Source organism: Cyprinodon variegatus, unplaced genomic scaffold (genome assembly GCF_000732505.1).
Source record: "Cyprinodon variegatus isolate N-32 unplaced genomic scaffold, C_variegatus-1.0 Scaffold14, whole genome shotgun sequence".
In the NCBI taxonomy this organism is placed as follows: Eukaryota; Metazoa; Chordata; class Actinopteri; order Cyprinodontiformes; family Cyprinodontidae; genus Cyprinodon; species Cyprinodon variegatus.
The window spans coordinates 2,245,973-2,265,951 of NW_015150467.1; the positions used below are offsets into that span (position 1 = coordinate 2,245,973).

At 37.2% G+C, this 19,979-nt stretch overlaps 1 protein-coding gene across 10 annotated transcripts in view; it reads left to right on the plus strand.

Annotated features, from left to right (window-relative positions):
* Positions 1 to 10,000, plus strand: part of synrg (synergin, gamma) — a 50,304-nt gene extending 40,304 nt beyond the window's left edge. For 6 of the 10 annotated variants that reach the window (XM_015383330.1, XM_015383355.1, XM_015383365.1 and 3 more), the window contains one exon: positions 9,064 to 9,201. In XM_015383330.1, the coding sequence (XP_015238816.1) occupies positions 9,064 to 9,195 (132 nt within the window). In that variant the 3' untranslated portion in view covers positions 9,196 to 9,201. Of the gene's footprint in view, positions 1 to 9,063 lie in introns of all 10 variants that reach the window. The other 4 variants (XM_015383324.1, XM_015383337.1, XM_015383346.1 and 1 more) reach the window with 2 other exon arrangements.
* The last annotated feature ends 9,979 nt before the right edge of the window (positions 10,001 to 19,979 follow it).

A 19,979-nucleotide genomic window follows, 5' to 3' on the forward strand; every position in this document is an offset into this window, starting at 1 on the left:
TTTCCCCGTTTGGTGCGATTGTAATTGTTCCAGACCAGTGGGAGCAAAAAATAACTTGGCTCCATATTTTGGTGGTGAAGGATGAAGAAGATGTACGTGGGCGGTGATGTGCGGAGGAGTAACGGTGGATGTGGAACAGTTCTCATTGATTAACATGACTGCGCAAATTCTCTGCACGACGTACGTGAGCGGATCAGTGATGGTGAATGTGGAATCTGGGGGTCACACATGCAGGACAGTGGCCATAGAGGACCAGCTTTTGGCAGCCCTGCTTTAAAGCATCAAACTTGATGCATTTTATTGGTAATTCTCTGTGGCAGATCAGCACAAGCAGTCCCATTCATGCTCCATTTAGAGTAGTTTCCTCACATAAAATAAATAAAATGAAAAGCCAGAATAAGTTATGAAGCAATATTCCATGCGCTGCACACATACAATCAATCCTGTAGAAATGGAAGAGTATTGATCAGCGGCAAATCTACCAACACCTGGAGGTCCAACTAAACTGACAAACTGGACAGATAGAGGGTTAATAATGGCAGGGGGGGGCCTTGGGTTATTCTGAAGGTGTAGATTTTTCTTTCCTCCTCCAGCTTCTACAATACACTGTCATTAATTTGACTGTAGATAAAATGAAATTTAAAAGAGCAGCCAACGTTTAAAGAAAAACCTCAAGTGATGTGCAGAAAGTGGAGAACTGTTGATCAGGGCTACTTGGCGATAAAAAGTCCGAGTGTATTTAGCACTTTTCTAGTCATTCCGACCACAAAGCTTTTTACATTGGAAGCACATGTACACACCACTATAGTATCAGTAGGAAAGCGAACACCAACAGAATTTAACCCACCGAGTAAAAGTCACCCGTAAATGATTGTAAGAAAGTTAGGCTCCTTTCAAAGCAGATATAAAGAAGCAGTTTGAAGGTGGTTTGAAAACTTTACACTGAGAGTTTTGTTTATTTTAGTTACCTGACAGAACTAGCAGAAGTGTAAACCCACCCTCCTCCAGTTGAGAAAACAACCTGATACCAGATTGATTTTGTTGTTGATATTGCTAATGAACTGTAAACCGCTACATGTAGTTACTCATGAATTTGTAAAACCTTTTTGTTGACTGCGTTTCTTACCATACGTCTCTGTAATGCTTGGTGTCTCTAATGTTACTGCCTGGATGTCCATAATAAGAGTCTGACAGGCCTGCCCTGCATAGATGCTGCTGCTTGTATCTAGATGGGCAGATTTGTATTGTCTTCAAGCTTCTATACCAATGCATATCTAAAATGTAGCTAAAGATAACAACACACTCTGCAGTAAGTGGAGAGCTGTCACTTTGGCACCTTGGGGTGCGTTTGTGCACTCTGGGATTGGTTCCTTCAAGGTAACAGGGTTCGTTTCAATTTTTTTTCTTTTCACCTCTACCTCGGGGTAGCTGCTCACCTCCCTCCTTTCAGCTAACATTCTTCTCTGTTTCTAATAACTGTTCTCTGACTGGGGCGCTCTGTGCAGCATGGCTCTGTGTCCACCTTTGTGATTTTTATCAGTCTGCTCTATTAATGGTGTTCTCGGAGCCTTCGGTTTAAAGGGCAGCACACTGGCGCTGATTGTCTCTCGTCATCCCTCTGCTGCTCTGCCAGAGCCAGATGGATGGTCCAGGCAAGATACGGCTGACTGCGAGGCATCTCGGCTGTGAGCAGATGTAGCTTAAACATTAGTCAGGAGTGAGGCGGTTAATAGACCTGCACACACACACAAAAACACCGTCTCTCACCTCTAACTCCATCGTGCAAAGACTTAAGCTGACATTAATACCAATTTGTTTCGCCTTTGAGCCACTAGCGTCAGATTAATAATGCATCTTTTAATTACAATTTTGGCAGAGCCGCACTGGCATAAGAGAATAAGAGCCGAGCAGAGACCAGAATCTTCTTATGTGAGAAATGAAGCGAAAGAACAGCTTGGGTGACAGTAGAAGGCACTGATTGGTACATTGTCCTCTGGTAAAGGAGTGCTGATTTGTTTGTTCCAGCAAAATTACATAGCTAGGGTGGTGGAGGTGTAGAAAAAGGCTTTAAGATACAGATGAGCCCCCTGACTTGTGCTCAATTTAAACCTCCTGCTCCTGAAGAATTTCATTTCTCCAACCATTTAATCCTGTTTTTGTTTAGCCAGTGGGACCTTGTTGGTACTAACACCGTTATTTCACCAGCTTCGTATCAAAAAGATGCAAATACCCCATTTGCTTTATCTACCTAAAGTAATACCGGCAATTAATGCCAACATTTAGAAAAAGAAACAAAGGTAAAAAAACAAAATCAAGCTTTGCAATCATTGTAAATGAGTTAAATGGGTTGTCATCTGGCTGGAATGTCACATTTTAATTAGCAGATGGAAAGGTCAGGCAAATAATTATCATCCGTTTGATCCTGCTACTACAGTCTGATTACTGAAGCACCACTGTTAAATGTTGTCCGTTTAATGAAAACAAGTATCCAGGTGAAAGATTTATAATCAGTCAGCTTCCATTGACGTCAAAGAAAAGCTTCAAAGACTCCATGGAGGTTAAAGTAGTAGAAGGGGGATTCGTCACAGAACATCTGTTTTATGACTACTTTTTTTTTTTTCTCTTTATCTTCGTCTCTCCTCCTTCTAACACTTCCAGCGCTAAAGCGAAGCTTTGCAGGAACAAGTAGGCCAGGACACAAAAGAGCTCTGAAAGGAAATCACTCTGCTTGCGAAATGTGAGAGTGGTGAGAAAAAGTGAAGACTGGAAAATGTGTCATTGAGTCAGCATTAGGGAGGCAGCGGAGCATCTGAGCCGCAGACTGCATTCAGGCAGGTGGAGATGTGTTTGACTTAATGGTCTGTTAGAGCCATAGCAAGATGTTTTTTCCTTTTTTTTTTTTTATTTATATATTTTTTATTTTAAATGCAGTCCATGCTTTCTGTTTGCGTCTCCCTTTGCTTCTATGATTCACTGCATATGAGTCATTCCTCGCTCCGGCTTCACCTCCATTATTCCACTGGGGAGGCGAACTCCTAAACCGCACATCACACACATTAGCATCTACTGATTGCACACTCACAGCTCCAGCTGCGGCCAGTGAAAACTCAGACTCTTGTGGGGGTCATATTGCTACTTTTAGACCAAATCAGATCACACTATGAAGCAAAGGGCTTTCACTGTGCGCCTTTTGCTGTTCTGTATCAAAATAAGGAGATGAAGTCGAGTTGTTTTTGTCTGTAAACATCTCGGACTGTGTTATTTCAAAGAACGAAACAAATGACATCAGTTTCTCATTTAATCTAAATTGACTTAAACAGAATTTAAATGTTACTTTCCAACCATTTAAAGTAAAACATAAAGTGAAATCCATGTAATTTATTGTTTCATTATACATAAAAATATTTAGAGATTTTTTTGTAGATTGTATTTTCTTTAGGTACAGAAAGCTAAATTTCACAGATTTTTTTTTCCCCTTTTGATATTTTTTTTCTGTTGCTTTTTATCAAAGAGAAATGTTTCTAGCAATCAAGTGACTGTCTATCAATCAAAGACAACCTGAGTTGATGGTTTTTCCTGACTATTAGAATCAGTAAATCACTTTAATAGAACCTGTCTGATACAACAGAGTAGGTAAAACAAAAGAACAAATCTCATAAAACAACATGCCGTATCTAGAACTAAATTAATTCAAGAATAGATGAAAAGAAAATTCTATAACTTACATTAATGAAGAATTACAAAATGATTTCTTCCTCTTTAGGAATCTAGCTAACCACATGTAGTCATTATCCGTGAATGAATGACATTTGCTGAAAATATCTTGATAATCCCAAGACTATTCTGGAGACAAAGGTGGAACTTGTTAGAAATTCTCTCCTTAGATCTGTCTGGTGTGAATCTAGGATGGTGTCAGTTTGATGGTTTGGGGCTTCTTTACTGCATCTTGATCTGGATCTTGGTCTAATTGATGGATCCATGGATTATGCTGTCAAGCACAAAGTTTTGATAGAAAATGTCTAGACATAAAAGTGCGACCTTCATGCCAAGTGGACTTGTGTTATGCAGCCTATAAAACTAGTCCATTAGTTACTTCAAGGCTAGATTATTGTAATTTGTTACTTTTAGGAACCCGAAAAATGTAGTTAAGCCTTTAGCGGATCCAAAACACTGCAGCCAGAGTTCTGCTAAAAATCAAAGAGAGATCATATTTATCTAATTTGAGCTTCACTTCATTGGTTTCCTGTTGAATCCAGGATATAAATGAGTCATTCTTCTCAGGTATAAAGCCCTGAAAAAAACAAGCTTTTTCTTATAAAAGATATTTGATTTAAACAGAAGGCTGCACTGCACTCTTAATCTGCAGGTTTAGTCGTCTGTGAGACAGATATCATGTCTGCCATTGAGGCTAGGCTTAAAACATTTGATAAAGCTTATAGGTAGTGTTAGAGCTTATTATTCTGATCTATCTTTATAGTTATGCTGCTATAGGTTTAGGCTGCTGGAGGACATATAGACTACTTGTCATAATTAATTCTATAATTTTGCAGTATAAGTTAGTTCAATCTCTGACTTTATGTTTTCTCTGCTTTTTCTTATTATAATAGCTTAATCGGGCCTGGTGCTGTGGTTAGTTGTGACACCATCCTCCAGGAAAGCTTTTGTTTTTAGTGTCCTGTTTCTCTCCTAGGCATAGCTATGGGTTCAGCTTTTACTGTGACTAACTGAATGTACTCTTTTCCACATTTTTGACATGAAAACTGGCTCAGAACAAAGCTTCTCAGTTTAACTGTTTCTTTCCTAGATGGAGCCACCTATAGAGGTGGTTCACTATTACCTTTTCTTATGTAGAAAGCATTTGAGGGTGAATGCCTCAGTTTCTTTTGTATGCCTGCTTTTGGCTCCTTGAACCACCACTCACTCTGAGCAAATGACCGCTCACACTGACCCTGGTTCTGCTTAAGGTTTCTCCCTGTTGAAAGGGAGTTTTTCCTCTCTACTGTCACTGCGTGCACTCTTAGTCAGTAGATAATACAATGAAATCAAATGTTAGCTGGGTTTCATTTTTATAGAAAACTTTTAATTAATCTCTGTATGATTTGATTGATTTGTCTTTGGAAGATGTGAGATAATGCGTTGTGAATTGAAATTTAATTTACAGCAATCGCCAGGAGAGAGGACAACTCACCTTTAACGTGACGAAGCCATCAGCAGAACCATGTTGAGTGTGAATGGCCTTGTACCATGATCAGCTAGGGATTTGAGTGGACAGACAAAGAAAATCAGAACCAGTGATCCAGGAGTTCTTTCTGTTTAAGAAAAAAATGAAAGGTTAATGCGGTAGTAGCTTCTTTAGTAGTCTCATCTTGGAGAGAAGCAAACTTGACAGATGTACTCTAGATAATTGTCTAGATTTTAAAAGAGAGCATAAACAGTTAGAGTAAAAGCTCGTCCAATAGCTATATCTAGGAGAAAAACAGGGTTAACAACTAAACAAGAGCAAGGACATCTGTTAAGGACAACATAAAGTCACTGGCACTGGCAGCCCATCCTCCCCAGGACAGCTTCACACCTGAACTGAACTTTAGCCATAATGTTGCTACTGTGAAGAGAAAAAAAAGGACAAAGTTAGACAAATATAGCTGATTGTCATCAACATAACCGTGGAAATGAATCCCAATTCTGTCTGATAAACTCAGTACTTTTTTTGTGCCCCCTTTTGGGTAATATTATTGCATTGCTGCAGTGTGACATAGACACAATCATTCTGTGGCTCTGCTGACATGTAATGGAAAACTGCTGCCACACTACCTTAACTGTGTTAGACATACAGCTTTAAAGCTAATCTAGCATTCGTCCCTGCTTTTCTGCCTCAATGGAGACAAATCACCTCCTATTTGTTTTTCAGCCTTCTTAAAGGACATCTACCGAGAGTTTTTCTCTTTCTTCTTTGTATGGTTTCAGAGGGTAATTTAACACCAAGCCTTTGCTTTTCCCAGTACCATAGAACTCAGAGCCGTTCATTGAATTAGCAGCTACCACATGAGGAGATCCTCAGAAATGTATCTTGGCAGTATCTTATACAGTGAGGAAAATAAATATTTGAACGCTCTGCTATTTTTCAGGTTCTCCCACTTAGAAATCATGGAGGGTCTGAAGTTGACATGTAGGGGCATGTCCAGAGTTAAAAAAATATCCAGAAATCACAATGTAGGACTATTTATTTGTATCAAATACTTATTTTCCTCATTGTTTATCTTATTTTCATGCAGCCTAATGCTTTTGCCGGAGTTGAAATATCTCCACTGTTGTGCCTTCTCAAGATTTCATACACTACTGTATGAATGTGTCACAGCGTGACAAATCCTTTTATTCTTATAAAACCGTCTCTGACAGTATGTAAACATGGATTTACCTGCAGTAAAGTAACATGTTTACCTTTCTCGAGTCGCTTCATTTTGGGCTTCATCTGTGGCACTGGTGCAAAAAGAAAATACTTTCAGGACGAATTATGTTATTATTGATGTAAATGATTTACTCCACCCTGTCATCTGTTGACAAAACATATATTTTATGACAAAAATAAACACACATGGATTTTTTTTGTTTTGTTTTTTTTTACATATAACTTCCAATTAATTAATTTCTTTCTCTTAGTTTTAAAGGCAAATTATTGTATACAAAAAGAAACTTCATTTAAAACAGCTGTTGACAATTTCTCTTTTTAAAGTGCAGCCATTGAAAACGTTAATAAATACATAAATATATAAACATATGACTGTTTATTTACAGTTCTAACATTTATTTTTAATGAATGAATGAAATGAATCCCCAAAATATTCAACCTGATTCTGTTATTTGCATCTACACACCTGAGGTTAAGTAGAGATAAAATTAAAAACAAAACAGTTCAGATAGTTTTTGTTTTTCTTCTACTTGCCCAAACGTGCAAATGAAACCCATTGAGCTCTACCTTTTGAGAGGAAACCTTCCGTCTTCAGAGCTGTGAGTTTGGAGCATTTTATCTTTTCCTGCAAGACCAATTTACAGCTGGGTTGCTTACAGAGCCGCTGTGAACTACAGGGCTAAAAATGACTCGAATCGAGCTCTACTGAAACCTCAGTGGTGTTACTTGGGTATAAAGGCTAATTAATCACAACATGTAGTTCTAGGTCTAAACATGGTTCTGATTTATTCTACTCTGATCCATTTATCCCTGACTTTCCTGCACACTAAAACCAACACCATAACCATACATGCAAGAAAAAGTTTATACATTTTCCAGATGCAACGATTCCATATATGGATCAGATATCGGCTCCCATATTGAGTAATTATTTGGATAGGATATCCGTGATTTCATATTAGATATCGGAAATCCAGTCCAGTGCACTTTAAATGGATCTTATTTCTTTCTTTTTGCTGCTCATTTAAACAAAACAAAAAGACAAAAATAAATATTTAAACGGCATATATAGTTCATTCAGTCAATACATGAATTTGATTGCTATCTGATATCGACTACTGCGCTCAGCCCAGGTATTTTGATTGGATTGGGGAAAAAAACTGGATCGGTTCATCTCCAAAATTTGGCCCTATTTTTAAATTCAAATTGTTTAAAATTGATTGAGCCAAACTTTGCTGGAATACGGTTCTAGCTGTTTTTGCTTCATTACGAGGCTGCTGCGTAATTATAAAAGATGAACAAAACAAGGATTAGCTCTTAAAAACACTGTGAATCATTTATCCTGCTGGGAAAAGCAAATGGGGCTGGTTAGTGGGTAGCACTGCTGCCTTGGAGCAAGACCGTTCCGGGTTCGATTCCCGGCCCGGGGTCTAACCTGCATGGATTATGCATGTTCTCCCTGAGCATGCGTGGGTTTTCTCCGGGTACTCTGGCTTTCCCCCACAGTCCAAAAACATGACTGTTAAATGGTTTCTCTAAATTCTCCTTAGGTGTGAGTGTGTGTGTGATGGTTGTTTGTCCTGTTCATATCTGTGCTGCCCTGTGATGGACTGGCGACCTGTCCAGGGTGTACCCCGCCTCTCGCCCATAGACAGCTGGAGACGGGCAGATCAGCACCCCTCGCGACCCTGCTTGGGACAAGCGTGACGGAAAATGGATGGGTGGATGGAAAATCAAATTACTGTGATTGAGTTGGTTAGGTTCACGTGATACAGGGACTTCTGTAGGTTCTCTCCTTAGCAGTGCAGCTATACACAGTCTAACCTCCACATTTAGTTGCTTTAAACAAACTCTTTGTTTCATTGCGATTCTTTTGGGACACAGTTGTTTAGAGAAAGAAAAACATTTTTTTTTTTTTTTTTCACACAAATAGAGACCTAAAAAGTGCGATGTGTGTTTCTATTCCACCGTCTTAGTCTAGACTTTGTAGAGCTGCCTTTATGTTGTAACTGCAACATAAAGTCCTTTTTAAAAAATCTGTTAGCTTTTCACATTGATGGCCTTGCTTTTTTTTTTCTCTTTTTCATAACATCAATAAGTCATTAGGAACATCTGAAGAGCCTTTCCACAGATTCTGATTAGATTTGGGTCCGCACTTTGTCTTAGCTGTTCCTGCATTTTAATGAGCTTTGATCTAAAGCATTTCTTTGATTGTATCAATCATAATGAAAATGTGTAGTTTTTTATAACATCAGAATAAAATAGATTTGCTTTTTTTTTGTGAATTGTCTAAATGTGCAAAAGTTAAAGAGGTATTAAGACCTTTGCCACTCACTGTAATCCATTGCACAGCATGAATAGTTAAAAAAATTAAAAACCACAAATACAAGAAAAAGCACCAGAAGGTTAATCATTAGAGTGCTGTCCTTCACCAAGGCTCCTTACTTTCTCTTCCATTTTTAAACAGGATGATGGTCAGGTTTTTCCTGCTGACAAACTGCCATGAAAATATGCTTTCACCTTCATGTTGGAGGATTCCCTTATGAGGGCTACCTGTGAAATCAACATTTAGAGGGTGTAGTTGTAAGACATGATCCTCCTCCTTTTCTCCTCCTGTGCTTCAGGGTCCTTAACATTCCCCCCTTTATGTCCATCAGGCTTTCAACTCTGAGACGGACAACTTCAAGCTGCTGTACGGGGGCCACCAGTACCACGCCAGCTGTGCCAATTTCTGGATCAACTGCGTGGAGCCGAAACCTCCGGGCCTCATCCTGCCTGACCTGCTCTGAGCTGCCATGGAAACAGGGCAGGAAATAATTAAGTTGAAATAGGCGGAGCGGCCAGTCGCGTCATGCTGAGAACGTCAAGAGTCACTGGATTCTGCTGGATTCTTTTTATTTTTTTCTTAGTTTATTTTAGATTTTTATCGTTTCCAGGGTTACCTTTTCTTTCTTTTTTTTTTTTTACCCTTTTCTTATCCGAGCAAATCATTTGGAGGAGGTTGTATTTAGATCTGTGTCTGATGCTGCTTTCTTTTACCTGTCTGCAGATGAAGGTAACATGAAAAATACTATGTCGTATTTTATTAATTAGCTGTGCAATATGATTAAAACACTGGCAAAACGGATGTGTGTAAACATCCGCAACTTTTAATTTTCCTTTTTTTCTTCCCCCTTTTTTGATTTTATGCACAACTCCTCATACCAACTCTTTTACTTGTGTTGCATTATCCTTTAATGCAGGTTTTTGAAATAATTTACATTTTCTAAAACCTGCATTCCCGCTGTACTGCAAGGTGTTTGTCTCTCTTTTATGCTCTGTGTTGAATGTCCTTGTTAAATGAAATCTTTGGCACCTTTCGGGTATTTAAATAGTATTTTATAAATATTTAATAGCATGGGAGTGAACGTAATGGGTCTCGAAGGAGGTAGCGTTTCGGTGTGGATATTTGAACGTCATGAAGGAACTAATTGTGTGAAGTTGGACCAGCTGATTTGTCTGTATATCATGACGCCATGTTCAGGATTGTATTTATCTCTTGAGTATAATGTGAATAAATGAGAGTGCTTGAGTTTGTGTCAAATTTCATTGTTTTGGTCTGAGTTTGAAAGGTGGGAAAAGCATTTCTCTGATTTGACTGCTTAGTACTATGGGTAAAAAAAAAAACTGATCAAATCCTGATTCAACATATTAAGTAATATCAAAAAGTCATGGTAAAAGTTAAGTACTGTTTTACTGAGTCTTCACTCTGTTTTATTTGTTCCACTCCTCCCATATTTCTGGTCATTTAGGTTTAGTACACAACTAACCAGGCAATTTATCGGCGTTTCATGAGTCAAAAAAAGGTACATCATGTGATGAAGTAGAGGCATGTTTCATTTTAAAATGAACAAAGAAGCTAAAGCGGTTGAATAAATGGCGGTAAAGAGCAGAGCAGTTTGCTCTTTGTAAATTAAGTGATGAAACTTAATGCTTCATTTATACATCTACAGCCGGCCCAAGGGTCTTTAAACCATTTTCTTTACACCATTTCTCACCACAGTAGTTTGTATCGAGTTCTGGTTCATTTTAAAGGCTCCTTTTTCAGCCATACATTATTTGATTTTCTTTTATGATCCACTGCCTCACCAATTTGGACTAAATTCCAGCTGTAGGAAGGATGGACTCTCACTAATTTCTGTTTGAGCTTCATCTGGTTTAATCTCATAAAAAAGTCTTCTCTTAAAGAATCGTTTATCAATCGATTAATCGAAAAAATAATCATTAGTTGCAGCCCTAAAGTAGGGTTTAATCTAAACGCCTATTCACTAGATATTAAGTACTATAGTATAAACTAAATATTCACTGCAAGTTTTAGAAACTGCTTGTATTTGAACAAACCCTAAAGTAGCAGTGGATGTGATTAGCATTCATTTCCTCATTGACCTCCTTGCTTCCTTCAAGTCCAAAAGAAAATAGCCTTTGTTAGAATAATTAGCCTTTGTGTGTTCGACTGTTTTTTGTGTTGATTTTCTGTTTTATAAATGGTTTCCTAGGCATTTTAGCTCATATATTTGTTCAACAAAAAAACACAGTTACAGCCCAGAAATAAAATGGTCATTTAATTTAATGGCTTTCAGGTGATTTTTTTCCCCTCTGTCTGCTTTCTCTCTTTTTGCCAAACACACCAATCTTGCTGCACTTCCCCTTCTCAATAATGCACTCTCCCTGAGGCCAGAAAGGCCTGGTCATTTCCATCACATTACAACAAAATGGAATAAATTCACTTCCAAACAAGCCTGGCAGGCCTTCGCTGGCGGTTGAGCTAAGCCAATCAGATGAGATGTCTCATGGCGTTGTGAGACCTGTCTCATTACGGTTCCGCACTCTTCACGTGTGTCCTCAAACATCCGTTTTATCCCTCGCTGCTGTCTAATTTATTTCCTGCAGAAAATGAATTCCTCTCCTCTCACAGCAAACATCGATGGAGGATTACAGAAAATTTCAAAAGCAGAAATCAATTAAAGAACAAGGCTGAGTAATTCAGAATTCGGCGTGTATCTCTGCGCTTTATGTCTGGCATCTTCACACCTGTTCTCTACAGCATCCAGCTGAAGTATTCACTTGGGGAAAGATACAATGAAAGTGGTGAATACTAATGATATTTTTATCCTTCATTGTTATGGCCCCTCTTCTTATTTGTGAATTGAGCAGCTGTTATGATGGAGGAAAACACTTTCACCCTCATGTTTGATATTAAAGGCTGAAGAAGTTTCTTGCATCATTGTGACTCTATAAGAAAACCATATAAGATAAATATCAGGGTTTTTTTTCATCCAGTTTCAGATTAAATCAAAGCCATGCTGCTAAACAGTCCAAGAAGTGCAATTTAATAAAATAAAACGTGTGAATTAATGATAGTGACATATAGTTTTTATTTTGGGTTATTTTTTATGCAAGTAAAGTCACACAATCAGCCACTTACATAATGAAGAGAGCTGTGATAATTTGGCCTCTTTGGTAGAACATCTTTACTCAATTTCTTTTCAAATTTTACTTTATTTCTTTCCAAATTTGCTTTAATCCTAACTTTCTTTCACTAACTTTAATTTGATCCTTACAGACCTGCATGAGCAGAGATGTGAATGACCAATTACAATATAAAGCACCGTTTAGAATAAATATATGATTTAAACACTAAATTTCAATTGTTCTTTATAAAGAAAACCAACCTTTGAGATCGAGCAAGCAGTCTGTATGAGCCATCGTTTTTGTTATTAATCGCGTTTGTTCTCCTTGAGATAGAAAGCCTCCTAAATGTGTAAATTAATTATAGCATTCAGACATGAAGCCTGTTGCTCGGCAGCCATTTTCATTGACACATTCTTTACTTTGCATCTACTGAACTTAGAATCACTGAAAAAAAGCCCAAAGGAAAAATAACAGTTTTTAAAAAAATCCCACCACTGTCATATGATTTTTATTGTTCCTTAAAAAATTTTTTGTTATAATAATGGCCTTCAAAAATTAATGATAATAAAACAGTAAATTTATCTTTCTCCTCTCATCTTTATAATACTGTTAGGTTACAGTAGGTTACAGTAGGTATTTAATTTTGCAGTATAAGTAAATATATTAATTACTGGGCATAAAAAAAACATGAAATTATGTTGGAATATGTTTGTTATATGATCTTGAAATATTATAGCTATTTATTCATGCTTTTCCTTTAAACATGTATGCATTTAAGATAAAAAATTAACTGTTCAAAGTGAGAAAACATGAAAATAAAATACAGTGTTTTGAGAAACAGGCTAAGGTTAGAAAAAGGTTGGTTGGATATTTATATATGATTTAATATATGCTGACGTTAGCTTGGTAGTCTGTGTTTTTTAAGAAGATTTTATTTCTATTCTAATTTTAGAATTATGAACGTTGGTTCTGTGTATTGATCAGAGGTTTAATATCTTATATTTAGTAGGAAGCTATCTGGGCAGTTTTCCTTTAGAGAAATAAAGGCGCTAACTTTAAATATGTTTATGTAAGGCTGTCCTATGTGCTCATCCCCATTTTCACGTACCACTGGTGAGTGTGACATAGTGAAAAAATAGCAAATTCCCTCACAGGAGCGGTTACAGGGTTGTGCATTTGCATTTATTTTTAAAAGTGGAGGGGGCAGGTCCTTTAAAAAATGTGTTAAAATCCTCCACTATACCTTTCAGATTTTCAACTAAATTCCTTTGTCATATGTTCAAGTCAAGTGGTTTTGTTTGTATGAAGAAATTTAAGTGAAGTCTAGTATCTTCTAATAATTTCAGGTTCCAGTCCCAGGTCAGGTCTGCAAGTCTTCTGCTCTCGGTCCAGTTAAATCTGTAATATTTTCTCCCAACTGGGAGGTCTAGTGTTTAGGGCATAGAGCTTGGAATCCTGAGGTTCTGAGTTCGAGTTCCTCTCCCACAGCCTCCACTCTGGGTCTCTGAGCAAGACCCTTAACCCCACACTGCTCCCGGGGTGCCGCACAATGGCAATGGGTTAAATGCAGAGAGTTAATTTCTCCAATGTGAGATCAATGAAGTTCAGTAAAGCTCAATTTAGTCTCATGTCCAAAGTGCAAATCAAGTCTGCAATCTTATGTCTAAAAGTGAGACAAAAGCCAATTTCTGAAGCTATAGGCATAATTTGCTTTAATGTCAACGAGCCAACAGGTTTTTATGTGTAACTAAATTAGACTTCTATATAATCAAGCATGTGGTGCGGAAAAAGTCGGTAGTTTTTTTTTGTCATTTGAAATAATTACTAAGACAAAGTAAAATAACACTTGTTTAACATGCTAGAAATTAGATCTTCAAAGTGCTTAAAATAATAAAAAAAAAGTATTATGATGACAAATATAAGGAAAAACAACCAAATATATTGCTGCCTTTACTTTGTGATCTTTTGTCCACTTCTACTGAATAATTAAGATTAAAACCAACAGAGCGGATCTGTAGGTTCTACGTTAATCAATTTAAATAATAAGATCAGCTTCAAGCTTTTCAGCACAAGAGTTACAGGAATTTGAAAATTGATTGACTGGACTTGTTGATAATGAAGGAAGGAAAATTGAGCACTTTTAACCTCCAAGGCCTCATTTTGGCATCTAACAGCTGGAACATGAATATTATTATTCTTCCTTTTGAAAATGTTCAGTGAAACTTGAATACAGTTCATGTCTCGCAGTCTGACAGCGTTCAATCAATCAGGTCAGACAACCGAGGCAGTGAGAGACGACAGAGGGCTGAGTCACTGTTACACCGCAGAGACAACACACTCATTCAGCTGCCCACTGAGAAAGAAGGACTCGTTTCATTACAAACCAAATTCTGCTGGAATACTCAGGATTCGCTTCAGTCGGCTACAAGGCTGTTTTCCCTCTTTCATATCATCTAATATGCTCCGTTATGGAGCCTTTACATAACCGCTTCCATCCTGCATTTTCATTACCATTACATGAGGCACTAACAGGATTGAAATCTACCCTGGGGGAATGTTATTGAAGCAACTGGCAGCCACATAAGCAGAAGCTCCCTTAATGTTTGCCAGTGTTCAGAGAATAAAAAATGCTTGCTATGAATCACATCCAACAGTTAAAGCATATGTTGCTGTGGGACTAAATCGGGTTGTCGGATTGTAACTATAACATGGGCGGAAAGCTAAATTTAAGCAGCATGGGTTTGTTTGAGTTGTAACTCTGTGGGAGTTGTAACTTTGTGGGAGTTTTGTGCTGTGGCTCTCACTGATTATATTGAATCATTAAAAGCCAAATAGCTCATAATTCACTGCAGCTAAAGCTTATAATTGTGAAAAACTTATCTTGGTGAAGAAAAGTAATATTTCTTCACTCTGAGGATTCATTCAGTCTTATGCATGCAGAGATGTAAACACTTGATAAATAAAGATAAATAATCTGCTGTTTTGTTTTTCATTTAATTTCCCTTTGGGATCAAGATATGATTTTTTTTTAATTAAATTTTGAATATGAATTTGGATTAGATGCCTCCTCTCTCTCTGTTAAACTGTGAAAACTAGTATGATAACAGATTCTGAGAGACAGAGAAAGACTGGATTAATTGCATTGTTTGTATTCAGCAAAATCTTCTTCAAACCTTCTACCAAAGATGTTATTTTAAATCATTTTCTTAGAATATGGTTTGCATTTGCAAACAGCACTAATGCCAGTGACATGCTTTGCATTTCCTTGATTGTCCATCAGGTTTTCAGGGGCCAATCTCCAGCACTTTATGGACGTAGTACATCCAGTACAGATCACCAGGGCAACACAGATACATTCAAGGTCAATTTAGAGTCACAGTTAACCTAAAGGTCATGATTTTGGACTGTGTGAGAAGGCTTGGAGAGAAACCCTTGCATGCACAGAAGGAACAAGATACTTAACCAGGGATTGAATCAACAGGACCTTCTTGCTCCAAAGCAGTGTGGTGAAGAAAGTGTCATAATTATTAAACACCCAGGCAACAATTAAGGACAACAGCAGAGTATAAAAAATGTACATGATATACCATCTAGGTTCAGGGGAGGAGCCTAGATTGACACTAAGGCGGAGAGATATGTGTGGAAAGCTGTTGAGGGCCAATTATGATGATGACGGTGAAGAAAGAGCCTTTATGATTTATGATCAGGAAGATTGAAACAGTTTATCTGAAGGAGCGAACAGAGAAGTGCGGAGGAGATTTACAGAAGGGATTCTGAGTCTCCTGTGAATAAAGGGGAGAACTGGATTCCTGGACAGACAGAGGGACAGCCAGTTTTTGTGGAGGTAAACATCAAGAGGTAACAATCTAGGAAGAAATCTGATACCAATCTATGAGTAGGAACAACATTTCCTGATTGGACCAAGATGAGCTCCAGCAAGCAAGACAAAACCGGCAGTCAAAGGCAGTAAAACAGATAAACACACAACCTAGGCACTGGCCTTTGACATAATGCAAAAAGCATGAAGCACAGTGGTGGCAGAATCATGCGGTGGGGAGAAAGGTATAGGCAAACCTATAAGAGCAGGTGTATAATGTTGAAATAAACAGCCGGCCAACGTCAAAATTTTGGTCAAAGTTGTGAGCCAACTACACTGGCCCTGCCAGATATGTCTGTCCTTCACCTCTGTGAACTGATATTATTATGAACGGGTGTTAGCTAAAGTTGCTAATGACTGTGTCCTGTAAAGGTTCACCTTCCTGAACAACAGACGTACACAGGAATAACTATGATTTCTGTGCTAAAAAGCAACATTAAGCATCTGAATAATTATAATATAACACATTTAATTAACCAGATTTTACAGTCCAAACATGTTTGCCAACATCATTGTGTTGCAGCTGGCTTATATATGAGGGTTCTTGCTTTCATCAAGTCTAGTGCTGTTTGCTCCACATTGACAGTGATGCTGAGTCCAGGCCGGCTCTGCTGCTCATAAATGGCTCTTTCTGCTGCTTGAATGATAGATGGTAATATTTCCTGTGTTGGTAAAGGATGTGTTTACTTAGAGCACCTGCCTGCGCTCACATCAACACTGCCTGAAGCAGTGAAAAGGGGACATCAGAAAGGGATTTATTTTTCTGTTGGAAGAAAAAAAATGTCTGCAGTGTATAATTTGGAGCCATCATTTGGACCATCTCTGTGAACGTCATCAGACAGTCCTCGTCTCCGTGGATGATGGAATTCACTGTGTGGACGACTCCAGAGGTCTCTCACAAGTATGGGCACAAGACGAATGGTGTTCATCAATTTGTGCCTCCTGCTCTGTAACCACGGCAAATGAAAATGAATGGCAGAACACTTCTTTGACATATGAAGACCTCTCCTGGGAGGGAAACATCTGTGCAGCGTGAACATCAAGAGGCGCTTGAAGGGGGAAATAACTGCAATCTGTTCATGCGGAAACCTCTCAGAGACGCCTCCAAGCAGACTTTTAAAAAAGGGAAGATGACACTAAAACTGTTGTCTGCTTTTGGATAATTGATCATTTACGGCTTCAAGAAAAGCTTTTAAAAATGTATCCGAAGATATATGTATTTTTTTTGTCATATGTAAATTCTGAGCAATCAAAGCTGGTATTTGCTGTTGCAGTGCTACGCGTACATTTTGAAACTCCTTGAACATTTCCACATTTGATCATCAAGCAGTTTTATTCCGATCTTTGGTGACGGACAAACATAAAGTAGTTTACATTTTTAGAGCAGAAGTTGAGATTTTTTTTTTTTTTTTCCGCAGGAATTAAAGCACAAAGTCTTTTGGAGTATGTTATGCTAAACACAAAAATTTGTATAATGGGATTTGCATTTTTGAAACCACATTAAGACGGGATGGAAACCTATGATCGTAGATTTTCAATTCTAGATGTGCATTCTTAATTTGGGATTAAATCAGCATTTTGATTGAGCCTTTCCAACCATTACATATCACTCGGTCTCCCTTGTACCTTTTACTCCTACTCGCCATCTTCTACTTATCTAGGACCGGGTATTTAATTTTAAATTTTACTATAAATTACAGGCACATCATTCTGTTGTGGAAATTCAATGCACTCATCTTATAACAAAATAGGAAATTTGTTTAAAAAGCATACGCCTTTATAAGATGTTTTGCTTTATGCCAGATATAATGAGACCCATTTTGTCTCCACTGTCTCATGAATTTCTTTTCCAAAGTCTCTAGGATCATAAAGATTTTTTTGGTTATTTGTGTAAAATAAGTGTTTATGAGGTTCGTCAGTAGTGATTTAATCTTCTAACTCTCCTATGGATGACATTATTCCCAGAATCACTGTTAGATTGAATCATGTACTCCAGACTGACATTCTGGAGTGCATGATGTTTTAACATTTTAGATATTTTAGCCTACTTCATACTGTCAGAAATGTTCTGTTTAATGATGCCAATTCTGCAGGTCTGGCAGCAATCAGGCCTGGATGGGAAAATGCACAAAAAAGCATAACTTCATTTATAAGATTAATTTATAACATAAAAGGGGGGTGGGTTCTTTTTTACATACTGTAGGTCCACATGGGTCTCACAACTCTTTTATAGATATAGAATACAAATATAAAAATATATGAAATCGTCAATTAAAAACATCTTTTCCTACTTACTATAATATTCGATGTAGAAATAAGTCTAAGATGAAATATTTTACTGACCAAAGAGCCAAAAATGCATAGCTTTTTATTACGTTTAGTTTCACTTAAAAAGAAACACAAAACCTCATTGTTCCCACAATAGGTTTTTGTTGTTTTGAAATCTAAGACCACAGACTCTGTGGAAAAAATATCCATGGAAATAATATATCTGATATCGTGGTTACATGACTAATGGCTGTGACTTTTCATAGAAGCACAAAGAGCATCAAAACAACTGGAGAGGAAGATTTTAGTGAGGAGCGCTTCATTAAAATGCACATGGCTCAAAAGATTACTGAGCTCATTTTCAGCACATTTAGCCTCATTTGTAAGTGCAGGATAGGTAGGATAGACTCTTTATATGCAGGTAATACTCTATGTAGCCTAGACTGACACTGAAGCAGCTCAGGAGATATTTCTATAGAGCAAAAAGTGTAGAAAATGTATATAAAGCCCATTTAAATAAGATATACTAATCCACCGATAGTGAGGAAGGTTTTATCTTTTAGCACCATAGAGTATAAAAAGTCAAATCATAGATAAAATAATTTGTAAATCAGTGTGTGGCTGATTTTACTTTATAAATTCAAGGCATATAACTACAAATGATTCAATACAAGAGAATCCAAACTCTGTGGGGTTTTTCAGTGTTTTGATGAACTTTGTGTTACGCTCGCAACTTTTTTCCCAAAGGAACTGGGAGAGATCTGCTAATGGAAATGTGAAGCGCTGCTCTTAAATGAACGGCTGTTGAAAAAAATCGACTTTTACCATTGAGTTGAGCTCTTTTTTTTCTTAAGGCCTTATTGAAATCCCTTGTAAACGTGCAGAACCTACAGTTATCACATGATATGTTACAGCCAGAATTGTTCATATATTTTACTAAGATTTGTTTTATCCGCTGCAGCACATTAACATATTTATAAATATACAGAAAATTCCTTTAATCTATTCTACAAATGTGGCATGCAAATGCATTTATCCTCTTGGACTCAGTATTATTTAATGAAATATAGAAGAAAATTATTCTTTTAGGACATTTTTCTTTGTGAAATAAATTGCAGTTTACTCAGATTATCTGTGACCATCTAATTTCTATTTCAAAATGAATCTGTTTTGTTTTATACCATTCTATTTTACCCCCAGTTCTTTCAATAATATATTTTGCTCCCTCGCCTTCCAATCTACTCTGACACACTTGTATAAGTAAAACATCCCCACAGCAGCATCCTACCACCACCATGTTTCACTGTAGATTCGTTAATGTTTTCTTAAGAGAACACTTCTCTGTTATTCTCCAACTGCTTAGAGCAGAAATATATATAGAGAGAAAGAAAAAAGTTTTTGCAACACGAAAACCACAACCTGAAATGCCTGCAGCTTTCCTCTACAGCTTCCATCTGATCTTTGCCATCATTTTGGAGAAACCTATAGCTTTAGTAATTCCACTGTTGACCCATCCACGCATTGATAAGAGTACTCACTGTTGTGACAAAGTATGATGTAAAGCAGGGGGTTTCTACACATTTCTGCCTATGACCCCCCATCCCCCAACCCCTCCAAAAAAAAAAAAAATATATATATATATATATATAATTACTTCACCCCAAAAAAATTAATCATGCATATCAACTTAAAAAAGTAAAACTTGTTTTAAAAATTATTTTCTTGAATGACATTTACTTGTTTCATTCATAATACTAATTGCATTTTTTTTTATAACTAAACTAAAGCTGACATGTATTTTTTTATTGTGCATTTTACAATGTTATGCTATTTTTACTGTTGAAATCAGGTTTTAGATACTGTAAAGGACTTAATAAAACATTTTTTATTTGATGGTTAATTTATGTATTTCATGGCACATTCACATTTATTTATTTATTGAACCATCCCATCTCATCCCTCAGCTATCAAAACCCA